Source organism: Dicentrarchus labrax, unplaced genomic scaffold (assembly GCF_905237075.1).
Source record: "Dicentrarchus labrax unplaced genomic scaffold, dlabrax2021, whole genome shotgun sequence".
Taxonomy (NCBI): Eukaryota; Metazoa; Chordata; class Actinopteri; family Moronidae; genus Dicentrarchus; species Dicentrarchus labrax.
Genome location: NW_026136705.1, coordinates 10,399,749 through 10,415,997, shown reverse-complemented (window position 1 = coordinate 10,415,997; position 16,249 = coordinate 10,399,749). Strand labels below are relative to the sequence as shown.

Here is a 16,249-nt window from a genome sequence, read left to right as displayed (position 1 = left end):
TAGCTTCATATTCATGCAGACATGAGTGTTGTAATGTTCTTCTCATCAAAGTCTCAGCAAGAAAGCTCTCCAAAATCTCAAACTATTCCTTTAAAAACAAAATTCTGGTCTGAACTTACCTTTGCCGGTCTGCCCCTTGAGCAAGCAGTCAGTGATGAGCTGGGAGCAGCATGTCTGCAGGGATGAGGCCTGGCTCAAGGTGTCGTCGGCCAAAGCCTCTCCCTCCATCTGCTTCTCACTGCTCAGTTCTGACGTGTAGAGGGCCAAAGCAGCAAACAGTAGCCAGGAGTAGTTGTGGATGTAGGGCTGGATCAAGCGGTGACGGTCGCTGATTCGTATGGTCACCATGGGGTACACTGTGATCCGATGGGTGGGCAGGTGGCTAGAGGTGGGAAGGTTAAATAATTAAGGATATGAACCACTAAAAAGTAAGCATGTTTTAAGATAAGTGTAAGATTAAACTTAAAATGTGTCACCTGTCAGGATACTTCTTTGCATGGTAACAACCAAAGCACAGGTCAAAGTCTTCACAGACGTTGCAGTTGATCCTGCTGCCAACAATAAGCCCCTGGCAATGGTCACAGGCATATTCCATATTCACCATCTCATGGTCATCCTCATGGCCCTCAGGCTTGGCACCACCTGGTTAAACAACCCACACATTCCCATTTAGGTTTGCTCTGATGCTCTTGTCCAACTTACTATTAGTGCTATTTAAGTTTCTCTAAACTCTATGCTAACAGATACTCCTGTGTGAGTAGTGTAGTTGAGTGTATGAGCTTACTGAGGAAGCAAGTCTTGCAGAGGTCCATATCCATGCACTGCAGACATCGGTAGCGGTGCCAAGGTGCCATCCTCTCACAGCCATCACAGGAGATCACAACATTGAGCAGGTCACAATAGCGTGCAATGAACATGTGCATCTGTGGATAAAACCAGGTAAATTAGTAGTAATAAACAGTATGATCATCATATCAACTGTCAGTGTGTATCAAACCTAGATCCTGGCTCACTCTTCCACTTAGAAATATTTTCTTTCCAACAGCTTGTCAACTTCATCATGCACATAAAGTGTTAAAGTCAGAGGGGTTTTTGGCGATTTTGGATTGGATCATATTATGATGGATATTAGTGTTTACTTCAGTCGCAACCATTTTTATGTGTTTGTTTTGTTAAACAAATTTACACAAAATTGTATTTGTGTAAAATGTTATGCTTACAAACAATTATAATGAAAAAATATTTCAATATGATGCTAACATACTATACTAAGATGGCAAACGTCATACCTGATAAACATCTGCATATTAGCCATGTCATTTTAGGCATATGCAAATTAGCATGCTAATGTTAATAGCTCAAAGAACTACTGTGCAGTACATTCTCACAGAGCCGCTAGCATGGCTGTTTGCTATAACCTTGATGACAGACATATCCATCAATATCACACCATCATCTTTTCTAATTGGCAGGTTGTAAGGTTGCAGCTGGTCTTTCAGCGTATTACCTGCAGGACTATATCTGCTCTATTCTTGGGACGCACAGGAAATAAAACAGAGAGCAGAGAAGCACTTGGGGCAGTCAGGTTAAGCACTGAGTACCATTTCTTTCCCCAGAAAGCTCAGATGCAGTTTGCTAATTATTGCACTTTTCTGCCTTTTCTGCACTGTGGTGTACCTTTCTTTTGTCCTCCATGGAGTCCTCTTCATCGATTTTGTCATACCACTTCTCGAACATCCCGTCCATACACTCATCCATCCACTCCTGGTTCTTCTTGTAGTCTGCGATTTCATCCTCCTCGGTCCACTGACTGCAGATGAATTTAAACCACAGAAATAATTTATCATCTCTGCAAATTTGTAGTTGTTCTGTTTGAACATATTGTAAGAAATTTGAAATAGACTCATGAAGCACAAAGCAATTTAGACTTGATTTGTAAAAATGTAAATATGAAAGCTGTGTCTTTTGCTAGCCTTATTAATAGGACAAACATTTAATTTTCAATGTTGGGTGACTTATTTTCTGAGATAAGTCTGATATTACCTGATGGCAATGTCATGAACACTGATGTTCTCTTGGGCCATGCTGAGCAGGAGGTCAGGAAGCTTGATAGTCAGGAAGAGAGGAAGGTCATGTACCTCCCAGTTCATGTCCAGAAGGTGCAACAAGCAGGTCTGCACACATGACAGGGCTGGTAGTAGGGCTCTGGAGAGCAGTGATAAGGGTAAGATTACACCACTGCACACACACTTGGAATTACACTAATCACTGCTGGAAGTGCTTTCTAATTTCAGTGAATCTAGTTATGCATGAACACATGCGTTACAAGGATAAGAGCTTACTTCTCATTGAGGCTGCTGAAGCCCTGTACTGCCTCCACCAGCATGAGCACCAACTGATGGTAGGAACACCTCACCTCCTCTCCTAGCTTCTGCCCACTATCTGACAGCTGAGAGAAATAACTGAAAAAAGACAAAGCATAAGAAAATCTTGAGTCAAACAATACTTTACTCTGTTACATAAACTTAAGACATATATATTTATTGCACCTCCAACTCGTCGTCAATGCAATCTCTTTTGGTGCAATTATGATCCGTCCTTGTTCAGCATCTTATCTAATATCACATCTATATTGTTATTGCAGAAATCCAAACTTTGGGTCAACCTTGTTCAAAATAAATATCCACGGAAAATCTACAGTTTTGAACAGAATTTATTTTTACTGATGTACCTGGTGAAGTCTTTCTGGCATGCTAGCAGCTCCTGTAGGAATAGGATGCATGGTGCTTGGAAGAGGTGTGGCTTCCCCAGGGAATGTAAACACTGCTGAACCATCTCCAGGACCTTGCACACACTCAGAGCCTGGGCTTTGCTCAGGGACAGGGTCTGCAGAATGCTACAGCAAGAGGAAGAATTGAATTTCTTAACTCTATTAAATATAAATACATAAATGAAAAATGCAAAATATAAGACAGGAGGTCAGTCACCTAGCTGTTGTGAGGGCCTGGTCCCTTATAAAGTTTAGGATGTGTTTGAGTATTGGGTATCGATCCTTGACAGAGGGAGTCATGCGGGGCTCTTCTATAGATCGACAGGACAGGAGGCGTAGGCGTGCCCGACTGAACGGGGGTTTACGAGGGAAGGCGGAGGGTGAGGCTGGTTCCCCTGGCTGGGAAGAGAGGCTCTCTGTGGAGCCTCTGTGGCCTGGCCTGCTGTGGCCACAAGAAGCACCGGAGGGCTGGTTCTGTCCTTCTTTGACCTCACCTCCCTCCTCAGTCCCTGCAGCCTGAGGCCCCAGAGTGGAGCTGGCCTGGAAGTCCCCTTCTGAGATCGAACTTGAGCGAAGGAGTGGAACACTGCTGCCCTCTGCAGCTTTGGAAGAGTCACTGTCCTGACACGGTCCTCCACAGGGAGTAAATCTGAAGAGCAAGAGGCTCTTCTCAATGCATATATCAGCTAGAGAGAAAAAACAACACAAGTCAGCAACATTATATTAAAGAGATAACAGAGTTGATAAATGGGTGGGATTTGGCTTTACATTAGCTAAAATCCTCACCTAATGTCTCCATGGTAACCTCATCATGACCCCCTTCCTTCTCGTCAGGAACATTCATTTTTCCAACGAGGTATCTTTGCTTCATCTCCAACTGACAGGAACAGAAGACATCATCACAATAATAGTTCATTAACATGATTATACATAAACTCAGCAGCAGATAATCGACAAAGATATGAATCCTGTCAGTAACACTCACCATCCATGTTCTGATGCTGTCTGCCAGTAAATACAGTTGCACAAATTCTTCACCTAGACAAGACTTGCAGTCCTGATTAACTACTCATACAAAGACAAAACAGAGGGGAGAAATCAACTCAGTTAATCAACCATGATAAAACACAGCAAGAAACCTAAAAAAATAAACAGCTTTTGTGATCTATGACAACTGATCATAGCAAAGCAATACCATAGGTCTTCAGGGCATGGTTGAGGGCTGGTGTGTGGTATACCATGGCTGCCCAAATGGCATTCACAGCCTGGTCTGTCTTTGACCCGGTGGCGATCTCGTTCCTCATTGGCTGTTTTCTGCAGGACTGCATGAGGGTCCTCATGAGCTCTGTTTTACTGTCTGTTGGTTCCTGGGAAGGGTTCCAACGGGCATAGTCCTCCAGGAAGCTCATTAACTCATCGAGAGCCCATGCATTTGTCTACGACATGGAAAAAAACAAGTAGTATTAGAACAACACCTAGCTGCTGAGATCAGTGGAATAATTTAAAGCTGAGAATGCAATTTATACATAACTGGATTATGCAGATTTGACCATACCTGGTCTGTGGGTGTTTTAGTCTGAGTCCTTTCCCTTGTTTCACACAACCCGTGTCGTAGAATGGGTTTCCATAAAGGAGAAGACTGAACATGGGACATTTTCCCTGGTGGAAGCTCCTTAACAGTGCGTATCTCTGGAATAGACAACAACCTATGTAAGTCTCAAATGTACAATATTAGAAGGATTGTTACTATGGCCCAACAAAGTAACACCAAGAAACACTTTAGATCACAGACCATCCTTTGAGAAAAGTTTTGCCTCACCGTGAGGAGATTTCAGCGCGAGGGTTCTGGAAGCAAGACGACCCATCAGGCGAGCCACCAGCAGCTGCAGGTCTGACATCCAAGAAATAGTGATATCTGGGAGGCCCAGGGCTGTCACAGTGAACTTGTAACCCCACTCATTATTACTGCTATCAGAGTGGAAGAGGAACTGGAGTTGAGGGCCAGCGTCAAATGTCACCTTCTGAAAGAGCCAAGAGAATCGACAGACGTGTAAAAGATTTTAAAAAGACTTTTACGCATTTTAACAAGATTTCACATGCAGACACAATAGAATGGTTTCTCATATCCTACCTTTGGCCACTTCTCAGTTCCAACCTTCATGTCATAGCGGACCTTCCCACCTCTAGAATCTGTGAATTCTAGGTAGTCGTATCTATGAATTTGAAGAGCATTAACTATGGGTAATAAAAATTCTCACAAAAGATTCAAAAAAAGACATCTGAATATCTAATATTTTATCTGTTCATAGGTCACCTCTTCTCTGTCTCACAGCGTTCGTCAAACTCCACCTCAAAGGAAGTAGCACCAGGGCAGGCAAAGATGGTAGTCTCGTGGCGGCTGTTCTCATAGTTGTGAGGGGACTCCATGTTCCAGGTCCTCAGCACCACTGGCTGCTGGGGCTGATGCCAGCTCTCCTGATCCACCTAACAGTGATATGGTATGCAATCAATGATTGTAACAGTCAATGGTGGAATGTATTTCTACTTTTGCTTAAGTATAGAATCTGACTACTTTTACCACCAATTGTTAGAGTAGTATTTTTGTAACACACAACCCTCCACACTCCATATACTAGTCTGCATTTTCACTTTTCAATTCATACATTGGAATGAAAAGCTGTATAAATTCTGTTGCACTAAGGTCAAATGTCAGAGTGGACTTACCTTAGAAAAGATGTCTCCAGTATCACTGGATAAGCTTTTGAGTAACTCGACCAGAGAGGAGAAGCTCTTCAGTAGCACGCTGTGAGGGATGTCCAAAGAGCAGAGCTCCAGGAGTAAAATCATCTATCAGGACCACAACAAATATTTCAGTTATTCAGCACAGTGAACGCTATAATTGGGCAGGCAAACAATTTCAAATCCTGAGGTAAGTGTTTATTACCAGTTGTCTGAAGACTGTGGCTAGGATGGAGCTGCCTAGTTTGTCAGTAATTTCAGGACCAGTGTACCTCTCCAGCAGGGAACCAAGGGTAGCTTTGATACTTCCCAGGAACTGATCCACATCTGTTGAAACAAACCATGTAGTGATTCAGAAAGCATATCCTCTTGTCCACTTAAGAATGAATTCTGTGTCTGACAGTGTTTGACTATCACATTTGACTGATCAGCACCAGGCTGTGTGTCATTTCATCATTATTTGTGTCAGAAATATTGTCTCTGTATCTCACATTTCAGTAGGATGTCTCTGGCCAGGTCCATAGCGATCGCAGTGGAGGCTCCTACTTTGAGCTGCAGGTAGCACCAAGAGATCAGACTACCCTGCAGAGCCCAGAACAAGGAGAGCAACACTGTCCTGCTGGCTCCACCACTCCCATCCACCATCATGACCTCACACTGAGAGATGAGAGACAGAGGAACATCAGAAAAGCCGATAGAAACATGTGATTTCACATCCAGACATGAAGAGAGCTGTTTATAAATGGTAGATAACATAATAAGAGATTATGCGTGCGTGAAAAAGGTCTCACCTCCCTTGTTGCCACTAGCAGCAGCGTCTCCATCACTGACAGTATGGGGCTGATGTCAAAATCTGAGGGAGCTCCTTTAGGTGGGAGCAGAAGAAGGCCACTTGGATCCTGGTCACTGTGTAAAGAAAACACAGATGTTGTGGGTCCACTGTGATCCGGATGTGTATGAATGTATGTGTTTGTATATCTATAGAATGCTCACCTGAAATAATTGCAAAGCGATTCAAACGTCACTTTCACTGACTCTGGCTGGTCCTCTTCTGTAATATTCTTCTGCAAAAAGGCATATTATTATATTACATCATCAATTTATTCTATGATTATTATTTATTTATTTATGTATTTATTTTTTAATAAACTCACCATCATGTGGAAGAGTTTGTCCCTCCTGACATGTTTATCAGGGAAGAAAACAGCTGCTCCGTTAAGAATGGCCTTGACCGCTTCCTTGTGCAACGCTTTTTCCACTAATGTCTCGCCCTCTGGACCATCCACAACTGAAAGACAAACATTACAAATATTATTGCTACATAAATTAGAATTTTAATTATCTGACCAAGTTTACCATTCAACCAAATCCTTTTTACTACTCCAAGTGCTATAAAAGCTGAGTTCTTACTGTGGCAGAGGTGAGTGTAGAGTTCCCAGACAGCCCTAACAGACAGAGGCTCTGCACTGCTGGACGTGGATGGACAAGCCACTGCTGCGGCTCCCTCTTCGGGCCCTTTGCTCTCCTCCGGGCCTCGGGGGTCCAGTGGGTTGGGCAGCATGGGGAAACAGTTCTGCATCAACTGGAGCAGCAGAACTCTGCTCTTCATCACCTCCTCTCCATCACTGAGACAAAAACATATGCTCCATTACAGGCAAGACCTTAATATGTCTGAAAAGGTTCCACTTGACTGACCAATGAGCCGGATTCTGCCAAATGGTCATTATTGCTGTACTTGTGTGTGTGTGACAGTGCTACTACTCACATCTCCCTGAGTTTACTGTAGAAGGTCCAGAAGAGGTTCAGGCTGAGACCACTGAAGTCCAGAAGATACTTCTGCTTGAAGTGGGAGGCATCCTGCAGACAGGAAGAGAGGGGGTAAATGTCTGACAGTCTTCAAATACTAACAAACACAGGACACAGCGTCGTGAATATGAAGTCCCTGTGTCACTGTCAACTGTTCAGCAGTACAGTACAGTAAAAAATATAGTGAAAGTGAAAGAAAGTGATTTAAATTAAAAACAAATCAAATCAATGGTATTTCAAGTCATAAATACAATAACACAGTTAAGTCTCTATCTCAGGCCTGTGGCATGTTAAATGGGAATATTTCTCATGATCCTTATCATTTTCCACTACAAAGAGGGGTTTCAAGGTAGCCATACCAAGTATTATTGATATTTAAATTATAATTATTATTACTGTAGTAGTGAGTTACCATGTCTTGTGTAAGCTGTTGTATGAAGAATAGTGTCTTATTAAGCAAACAAAGGCCAGAGACAGCATCACGATCGAAGCTCTCTCCCTCTGGATTGAGGTTGTCCAGGTCTCCGAGCCTCTCTGCCCCAGGGCACAGATAGCCACTGAAGCTGAGAGACTGCACTCCAAGGCGCTCAGCAATCCAGTCCTGCCTGGTGCAGAGGAATTTTACCATCAGGAACTGGGAAAACAAGGAAACAGAGGAAAAAGAGGTGTGATGACAGGGAACTGAAAACGATGGTATTTGTTTAGCATACTTAGTATGTAGCTAGCAGGACTATTTTTCTGTATTTTGAAAGTCCTAAACACTACACAGAGCGGAGGAAGAAATGATTGAGGTGTTAAACGATGAAGTTTCAATGTGTTGAGAGAATAGAAGAAAGATAAAATGTGTCTCAGTCTTAACTGGATGAAGTATGTACCTTTGCAACGCGACACTGCTGCAGCTTGATCTCCACATCGTTCCAGTCATTCTCAAGCTCAAACCAGCCAATCGGCTCGTCCTCTGACTGTCCTGGAATCTTCACACTGCAGGTCAGGTGACAGCATGGTGTGTTAACCATATACAAGGCAAACCCCAACACTGCTGAAGGGTTCCATAACTCAAAACTAACTATACTGTATTAGTATGCTCTTATTGGATGGTTCATTGAAGTGTGCTCTTCAACACCAGTACTCTTATTAATCATAGCCATCTTCTCTCATTAAGGGCTCATCAAGTTGTAAATTAATAAACACAAAAGCACACTAAACTAAAATATTAGTGACAATAATCAGACAGCTATAAAGGGATCCTTACTTGTCTTGAACAAACTCTTTGTAGTCCTTGTAGTCCCATGCATCATACTTCTTGAACCTCTTGAAATGTTTCTCTGCATCGAAAGTCTCTTCATCCTTGTAAGCAAACACCAAGCCACATTTTGCTCCAATTGCTCCTTTCCGCACCTTAAATCACACAAACCAGAGAGCAAGTGTTATTTACAGTAATCCTTTATCACTGTCAGTGTTCTCAAACTTCTCAGTGAATGGTGAAATCAAAGGGAGCCCTACTTTGATTTTCATCTGAGTGACCTGGAAGTTACTCTGGTCCTCTGTCGACAAGATTACACTGGCTTTCTTCCTGCCGCTTTCGGTAAGAAAACCTTTGGAGCAACAAAAACATTCAGTTATACTTGATGGCATGTTCACAGTCAAGCTCAAGGCAATCTTGTTGAGTATGAATTTTCTCATTGAATAAGGATTTTCTCAGTTGTACCGTCTCCAGTGGAGGATTCTGTGAGCATGTTCTCTGGTCCTGATTTCTCCTCTTTACTTTTCACATCACAGGCCTGCAGGTGCAACTGGAGAGGCTTCCCTGTAATGACACGCAAATCATTGTAAATGCATTTTCTATGACACCATATTTAATCATTTGAAGATTTTCCACACAGGTTATAATTTCATTCCTACACTGGAAGGTGATGATCACCACACTGAACTGCAGCTTTATAACTACATTTTCCATTGTATACTCCACTAACGCATCTCCTCCTTGTAGGCCAAACACTTTCTCTCCTAGTGTTTAGGTCTATGGTTTCAAATGTCCTCGTGTAAATGAGAGTAAAGGAGGGCTGGTCACGTTACCGTTGCGATTAAGTAGTCGCAGCCTGACGGAGGACATAGACACGATGAGAGAAGAGGCCTTGTACTCGGTCTCTAAATGGTCGCTGGTGCAGGACAGGGCCTGAAGCACCTTTGCCACACTTCCTCTGGCCAGAGCAAAGGCTAGGAGGGTCAGCTCTGCATCAGGACTCACACAGCAGCTACATAGACGCAAAGAAACAAACACAAGTTAGTTTTGGGTTGCTTTTCATTCAATTATTTTTTGTGTCTCTATAGTGTCGTAGATATTTGGGCCAAAAAAGTATATTTTCATGCATGGTCATGACTTTCAAATGTTCCCTCACATCTTAAAAGGATAGGTTCACATTTTTTCCAATCCATCTTAAAGAATCAGTGCGTAGGACTTAGTGGCATCTAGCGATGAACCTAATGAATATAGCTCCCCCTTCCAATGATGTAGAAGAAACTTAGGTGGCCACAAAACTCTATTTAATTAATTCTCTATTAGAATTAAAAGCTTAATAGGAAAGGAAGGAAAAGCTACATCAATATTTTAACAAATAGCAGCAGAAACATCACATTTTAACATTGATTAATGGAATAATGGATCTCTCACTACATCGAATGTAGGTGTGAGTAAACAGTCTGGAGTAATATTTAGATATTTAACTAGAATTAACTGATTATTTCAGCTATGTTGTTGCTGCTGTTTGATAAAGACCCTGAATACCACTGAAGGATTTACAGTACATAGTGTGTCATCACCCCACTAAATCAATACTATCAATACTAGACTTTAGTCTGTTTTCATTGTGATGATGTCAGCATTATGAGCTCAGTGTGGCAGTGATGGGTGAGTGTGCTGATGTAATCCCAACAGGTCATTACTCTGCTATCCTGAGGAGAAATCCATCCACCTCCTCCAGGATGTTCAAAGAGAAGAACTTGGGAAACTCTGTGGATGACGGTGTTAGAGACAATGGTGGCATGTGCCGTAAGGCTTTTCTAGGAGAAAAACAACACAAAAAGATCCGCTCAGAACCCAACCGCATGACAAATCACTACACTTAACTCAATAAGAACTGAAACATTATCTTACTGTGTGCTCTGAAGGACAGTGTGAGCCAATGCAGGGTTGGTCTCCATGGATGCGGTGACCAAGGAGGTGAGGAGAGACAGGTACCAGATGGCTGAAGCATCCGAAACAGACACCTCTTTACTCTTGGTAATCTGATAGCCCAGCGTCTTCAAGCCATGAATTCGCGTGTCACATCCGTCGCTCAGGCACCGCTTAATGTTGATTTGGATGTCTGGGATTTGGTGAGAAGATAATGCAGTTAGCCCACTAATGGAATACATCATGAAACAATGCCATAATCGGTTGCTTCAACCTGTGACATTAAATAGATGTTGATCAAGGGAGAAACAAAGAAATCGCTAACAACCATGAGAAGTGATATCATGCAGAGCCAGCTAATGAATTTCAATTGGCTCATTGTGCTTTAACAAATCATTCATAGCCACGAAACACAATATTATTAACAAAATAAAGGGCTGTGGCTGATTCAGCCTGTAGCTCAAACTGCAAACCACAGGACTGATTTGAAAATACATTTGAATCTGAATTTGTAACCTCTGCTAATATTTGACTGTTGCTCTTGCACTCAGCGGACTGGCTCACTCGCTTCGCACTTGATGTTATCCTCATTCATATATATTGTATCTCATAGCAAAAGCGGAACTTGTGAGTCTTGGCCTAGCTTCTGAATGGCTTGACAACTTCCAAAAATGGCGGATGTGCAGACTCCTGGCTTCACAGATGGCCCTTTAAGACCCGAGGCGGTATATGGAAATCCTGAGGGGTTAACATGTCAGCAGCAAAACAAAACAATAAACTCACACCAGGGCCTGGATTTGATTCTAGCTAGATTCAATCCTCAGCTCATAGAAGCTTGCATGTGTAATCAAAAGCACCGCTCTTAACCACTCAACTATCTGTGAACCCAGCAGTGGTCTTCTGTAGCTGACATCACACTCTGTCCTCAGCGGAGGGGTGCAAATGAGAAAGACAGATTCTCTACAAGCATCAGTGAAAGAACACACAAGCCCAAGATAAATAAACACTCAACTAAGGCTACATCTAGACTAATATGGTTAGAGCAGACAGACTGACAGGTGGTGACTCACAGGGGTGTGTAATGTTGGCATTCTCCAAGAGTGCTACATAGCCTGTGACATTGCTGGGGATGCGGATATCTCTGATCTCTTGCAGGGAACGCCGGTTTTTCCCAACAGCGACTGAGACCAGCTGAGGCATGTAGCTGTGGTCATTAGAAGCCACGGCAATGGCCAGACGCCTCAAAACCACATCTGGCTTCATTTTCAATCTGGGAACAGAAAAGAGACAAGTTTCCACCTTAAAGTTGATAATATGTATATCTACAAAAAACTCCATGATGTGAGGATCGGGAACATGTGACAATCAGTTGTAAAGCCCTTGAGTCACATTTAACAGAGTGGATGGCCTTGCCTTATCCAGTGTGAGCGTGCACTGCCGTCCGACTGCCAGAATGATGCGGTTTCTCCATTTGTCATCTTGTAAATGTCTGTAACATTGGATGAAGCTTCTATTGTGCTGTAGCACTGCGTGACCACCTTGACCTTGTCCACCTCCGGATCACGGTCCAGCTCTGCTCTGTACTGAATGTCTAAATCTGGGGGGAAAAAAACAAATACTGATTAGTAACAGACAGATGCAATTCTAAATCTATAATATATATACACAGGAGAAGACTCAGAAATGTGCAGTTAAAACCCGTTATTCAGCACTAGCTGGCGGATGTTCACCTTTCTCCTTCTGCAAGAGAAATTCCAAGTAGTCCTGGACCACACTGGACCTCATGGTGCAGATGCTGTTGTAGCCCTCTAAAATAGGGAAAGGGATGGCACTGCTGGGAATACGATTCCTGTGTAAGAATTTAAGGATCTTTGAGGCATGTGCCCCTAACCGGTCTTTGGTCTTGGAGAAAATGTCAACAAAACCTGTGGAGATAAAAAAGAAAAGAAAAAGGGTGGGAAGATATTCAGGGTTAGCTCTTCTACAACTTGCTGACAATACCTATTGAAATAAGGTTGACCCTGTTGATCCTGATAAACAAATCACATCTCTTACCTGGAGTCAGGGAGCACGCCTGTAGCTGTCTTATCACATGACTCAGCTCTCCCTTTAGATTAGCTCCATTGGAGTTCTTCAGAGCCATCAGCATGCTCTCTACATCCACCACCCCATCCCCCTCTGCATCGAACTGTCCAAAAGCCTGACACAGGGATAAAGACAGTATAATTAGTGACACTTTATATACTGATATAGATATAACTTGTGGAGCAAGATTTGGTATCCCTCATTGATAGGGCACATAATATGACCTACATAAATGACCTATATATTTTTATGTCTGTTTGACAAGTCATCTTTTGACATGGATTTGGCATGTAGTAGCTCCAGGTGTCATAGGTTTGGGATTTTTAAATGACCCAATGCAGCATGTAGTACGGTATTTAAGTATAGCAGTGGCATTCCATGTCTACCCACACAATAACAAATGCAGACTAAAGTAGACATTCATTAGTTCAACCTATTCATCAGCAACAACAGATGCCAGCCAACAGATCACAAAGCAGCATGTTGTTATGCTACAGGCCACAGCTGAAAACCCTGTGACTTCAGGACAACTCATTGTCTGATTTATTGCACACCCTTAAGACTGTGAAAAAGATTACAGGGTATCATATTTGTCCCTCTCATGACCTCAGTGGGCAATCGTGTTTACTAATCTGTCAGTCATCATAAATGGGCATGGCCACAGGTACAAACTGTACTACCGTTATCCCCACACGAGAACTAGAGTAGACCTGGTATTCCAAATAATGGCATTTCACATCGTTTGTGAGAGGTATTTTGTTTTTCTATTACTATATACCTCTTCACACTCATCTCTCGAGGCATCTCTGCTCTCCAACATCTCACAAAATTGTTCCACATTGACAGACTCTTCTCCTCGGTTTAACCGGTCCTCCAGCCACCGCACCAGGACACCCTCGTTCCCGGCCAGGACAGACTCCTGAATGGCGATCCCTGAGTCGCTAATGCGAGCCGCCGCTTCTCTTAGTTTCACTTGCTCTAAGAGGACCCCGGGGCTAGGCGGGCCACCGGTGGGCACGGGCACGTTATTCGATCCCCTTCCGCTTTTCCCAGAACCGGAGCCTCCACCGCCTCCGACGCCGACGCCAGTGGCCGCAGAGGCCGGACTGTCTTCCGCGAAGCCGGGGCTTTCGGTTTCTACGTCTTCCTCGTCGCCGCTGCCTCCACCGCAGCCGCTCTCAGCGTTCCCCATGTTTGTTTCACCGACCTAAGGCCCCCCAGACAATCTGTGCGGCCCACTGGGTGTCAGTTTTGAAACGGTTGTACCGGTCTGTACACAGACCTCTAACCTACAGCCAGAGCTCCGCCGTTCACTACTACCGCATTGACGTACTGTACGTCAGCTTGCCAGGAACGTCCTTTGCGTAGTAGTTTGCGCATGCGCAATCCCGATCCCGTTTACGGAAGCACCTGCGTTGTCACTGTGTTGCAGTTAGAAGGAATGTGATGTAAATGGACCCCACGCCACAACGCTTGAAGGGACAGCATGCTCAGCTATGTGTTTGTCGCGTTTTTATCGCTGGCAGTGTTGTTCCTCTCTCGCGAGTGGTCCGTTATATTTGGAAATGAATCAACCCCGGGGCCCCCCGCGCGACTACTGAGCGGCCCTGAACTATCACTGTACGACGGGCAGGAAGGCAGCAAGGGCCTTTACCTGGCTGTACTGGGGCAAGTGTTTGATGTACACAAGGGATACAAGCACTATGGACCTGGTGGTGCTTATCACTTTATGGCAGGTGATTTCTCGCTTGTCCTACAGCAGCCGTATTGTGCTAATGAAAAACACCTTATCTGTCAATATTAACCCACACAGAGATCTTTTAATGGTTAATCGTAGCAGACTGGTTAAACATTGGCTGATGCTGATTAACACACCGAAACCAGGAACATAAACCCCATCTAATAATAGCACATAATCAGCTATAATGCTATATCTATATTCTATATACTGTACTTTTATGTTGGTCTGCATTTGCAGGCAGAGATGCCTCATTGGCCTTCGTCACTGGGGACTTCACAGAGAGTGGCCTGACAGATGATGTGTCCAGTCTGTCCCCACTGCAGGTGATGGCCCTTTATGACTGGCTGGCCTTCTATCAGAGGGGCTACCAGACTGTAGGTATGTGATGATTGTCTCCCTACTCTTTCATTTACTGCACATGCATTTCTTCTTTAATAAAACTGGTCAGCTGTGACCTTCCAAGCATTTTGTATCAGGTTCAGTTCAGCTTTTGTTAAGATAATTAATTGCCATGTAGTGTAAATTCTAACATTACTCAGTGGTAGAATGTGACAAAGTGCATTTACTGTACTGTTCTCAAGGGCAATGTTGACATACTGGACTTTCCCATTTTATGCTTCTTTCTTCTTCTTCTTCTTCTTCACTACATCTCTGAGGGAAATATTGTAGTTTGTACTCCTCTACATTTATTTGACACTTACAGTTGACTAACGTTACTTTTTACACCAAAAAAGAACATCTGATATGCTTTTATATGATGCAGAACTACTACTATTGATTTACCCAGTACTATGCAGAGTATCTCAAATGAGCTCCTCATTGAAAAAACTACATTAAAATGCTCTTATTTGTCTGTGATTAAAAAAGAATATAACACTGTGAGCCATTGTGCATAATGAGTACTTTTACTTTTGTTGTTTACATTTTCCTGATAATACTTATCTACTTTTATTGAAGTATCATTATGAATTCAGGATTTCTACTTGTATTGGAGTAGTTTTAGACAATGGAATCTCTACTTTTACTTAAGCACCTGAGTACTTTTTCCACCACTGACATTACTCCTAAGACTTGTTTTCTCATCAGGTGCTAAGGTTATTTTCTTTGATTTCTCAACTGTACTACGTTTTAGCCCTTAACACCAGAAATCCATACTGTATGAATCAAAAATTAAACATTTATCCAGTATTACCAATGTTTGAACAATTCCAGAATATGCAGTATGAAGTAGTTTCTCCTCATCAATGGACATCCATCATCATGTTCAGTAAAATACCAGCCTCTCCATTGTTGAATTGCAGGTCTGCTAATAGGCCGGTTCTATAGTGAGACTGGGAAGCCCACAGAGGCCCTGTTGCAGGTGGAAGCATCACTAGTTAAGGGCCAGCAAATTAAGGCCCAGTCTGAGGCTGAAATGTTACACTTCCCAGCCTGCAACTCACATTGGAGCGCTGCTGGCGGAGGAAGAGTCTGGTGCTCCACTAAGAGGTATAGAAATAGTTCTGGCCTATTGAAATATTAATACATTTGCTGGGCATATTATGCAATCTTGTGATGTACTGTAATAAAACGTGTTACACCAGTAGGTGTTATTGGTATACCTAAGGATGTACTGATTTGTTTTGTTTTCCCTCCAGTGGTGGAGTGGAAAGAGACTGGACAGGTGTCCCAAGGAAACTCTTCTCTCCAGGCTCCAGCAGTGTTCGCTGTGTCTGTGTAGAAGACCCATCTGCAGCAGAGGAAGACCCCAACTTGCAGAAATATGACGGCTGTCCTCCACATGCTGACTCATGCTCTGTTGAAGAGCACTAGTCTCTGGGCCAGCCTAGAATATGGACCTATTCATGGCCACACGAAACTCAGGAAACAGACTTTTGCCAGTATATCACAGTGATGAACTTGTGCAAAATAAAGAGGAAGAATGAAGGAAACTCAA

The 16,249-nt window shown here is 43.1% G+C and overlaps 2 protein-coding genes across 3 annotated transcripts in view; one reads left to right on the top strand and one right to left on the bottom strand.

Moving 5' to 3' along the window:
* The window catches only part of zzef1 (zinc finger, ZZ-type with EF hand domain 1), a 29,068-nt gene extending 15,180 nt beyond the window's left edge, over window positions 1-13,888 (bottom strand). For both annotated transcript variants that reach the window (XM_051400289.1, XM_051400290.1), the window contains exons 1-36: window positions 13,351-13,888; window positions 12,543-12,687; window positions 12,218-12,412; window positions 11,901-12,084; window positions 11,558-11,757; window positions 10,470-10,680; window positions 10,259-10,375; window positions 9,392-9,570; window positions 9,024-9,122; window positions 8,819-8,910; window positions 8,568-8,713; window positions 8,191-8,296; window positions 7,728-7,949; window positions 7,275-7,366; window positions 6,920-7,134; window positions 6,664-6,797; window positions 6,503-6,573; window positions 6,301-6,415; window positions 6,001-6,166; window positions 5,715-5,836; window positions 5,495-5,617; window positions 5,085-5,254; window positions 4,902-4,983; window positions 4,590-4,791; window positions 4,326-4,459; window positions 3,966-4,206; window positions 3,756-3,835; window positions 3,557-3,647; window positions 2,988-3,456; window positions 2,732-2,896; window positions 2,343-2,462; window positions 2,044-2,205; window positions 1,678-1,810; window positions 785-923; window positions 477-642; window positions 120-382 (exon numbers count right to left, since the gene is read on the bottom strand). In XM_051400289.1, coding sequence (XP_051256249.1) covers window positions 120-382; window positions 477-642; window positions 785-923; window positions 1,678-1,810; window positions 2,044-2,205; window positions 2,343-2,462; window positions 2,732-2,896; window positions 2,988-3,456; window positions 3,557-3,647; window positions 3,756-3,835; window positions 3,966-4,206; window positions 4,326-4,459; window positions 4,590-4,791; window positions 4,902-4,983; window positions 5,085-5,254; window positions 5,495-5,617; window positions 5,715-5,836; window positions 6,001-6,166; window positions 6,301-6,415; window positions 6,503-6,573; window positions 6,664-6,797; window positions 6,920-7,134; window positions 7,275-7,366; window positions 7,728-7,949; window positions 8,191-8,296; window positions 8,568-8,713; window positions 8,819-8,910; window positions 9,024-9,122; window positions 9,392-9,570; window positions 10,259-10,375; window positions 10,470-10,680; window positions 11,558-11,757; window positions 11,901-12,084; window positions 12,218-12,412; window positions 12,543-12,687; window positions 13,351-13,764 — 5,965 coding nt within the window. In that variant the 5' untranslated portion in view covers window positions 13,765-13,888. The remainder of the gene's footprint in view (window positions 1-119; window positions 383-476; window positions 643-784; window positions 924-1,677; window positions 1,811-2,043; window positions 2,206-2,342; window positions 2,463-2,731; window positions 2,897-2,987; window positions 3,457-3,556; window positions 3,648-3,755; window positions 3,836-3,965; window positions 4,207-4,325; window positions 4,460-4,589; window positions 4,792-4,901; window positions 4,984-5,084; window positions 5,255-5,494; window positions 5,618-5,714; window positions 5,837-6,000; window positions 6,167-6,300; window positions 6,416-6,502; window positions 6,574-6,663; window positions 6,798-6,919; window positions 7,135-7,274; window positions 7,367-7,727; window positions 7,950-8,190; window positions 8,297-8,567; window positions 8,714-8,818; window positions 8,911-9,023; window positions 9,123-9,391; window positions 9,571-10,258; window positions 10,376-10,469; window positions 10,681-11,557; window positions 11,758-11,900; window positions 12,085-12,217; window positions 12,413-12,542; window positions 12,688-13,350) is intronic.
* A 53-nt stretch (window positions 13,889-13,941) lies between these two features.
* Window positions 13,942-16,249, top strand: LOC127363618 (neuferricin). The gene is made up of 4 exons (XM_051400340.1): window positions 13,942-14,308; window positions 14,551-14,691; window positions 15,615-15,801; window positions 15,951-16,249. The coding sequence occupies exons 1-4, from the start codon at window positions 14,059-14,061 to the stop codon at window positions 16,123-16,125; spliced, it is 753 nt and encodes a 250-aa protein (XP_051256300.1). The 5' UTR covers window positions 13,942-14,058; the 3' UTR covers window positions 16,126-16,249.

Excerpts from the sequence above, each read along its gene's own strand:
- LOC127363618 (XM_051400340.1), top strand. The coding sequence starts at position 14,059 with ATGCTCAGCTATGTGTTTGTCGCGTTTTTATCGCTGGCAGTGTTGTTC. Across the intron at positions 14,309-14,550 it reads TGCTTATCACTTTATGGCAG|GCAGAGATGCCTCATTGGCC; the intron begins GTGATTTCTCGC and ends CTGCATTTGCAG. Across the intron at positions 14,692-15,614 it reads GAGGGGCTACCAGACTGTAG|GTCTGCTAATAGGCCGGTTC; the intron begins GTATGTGATGAT and ends GTTGAATTGCAG.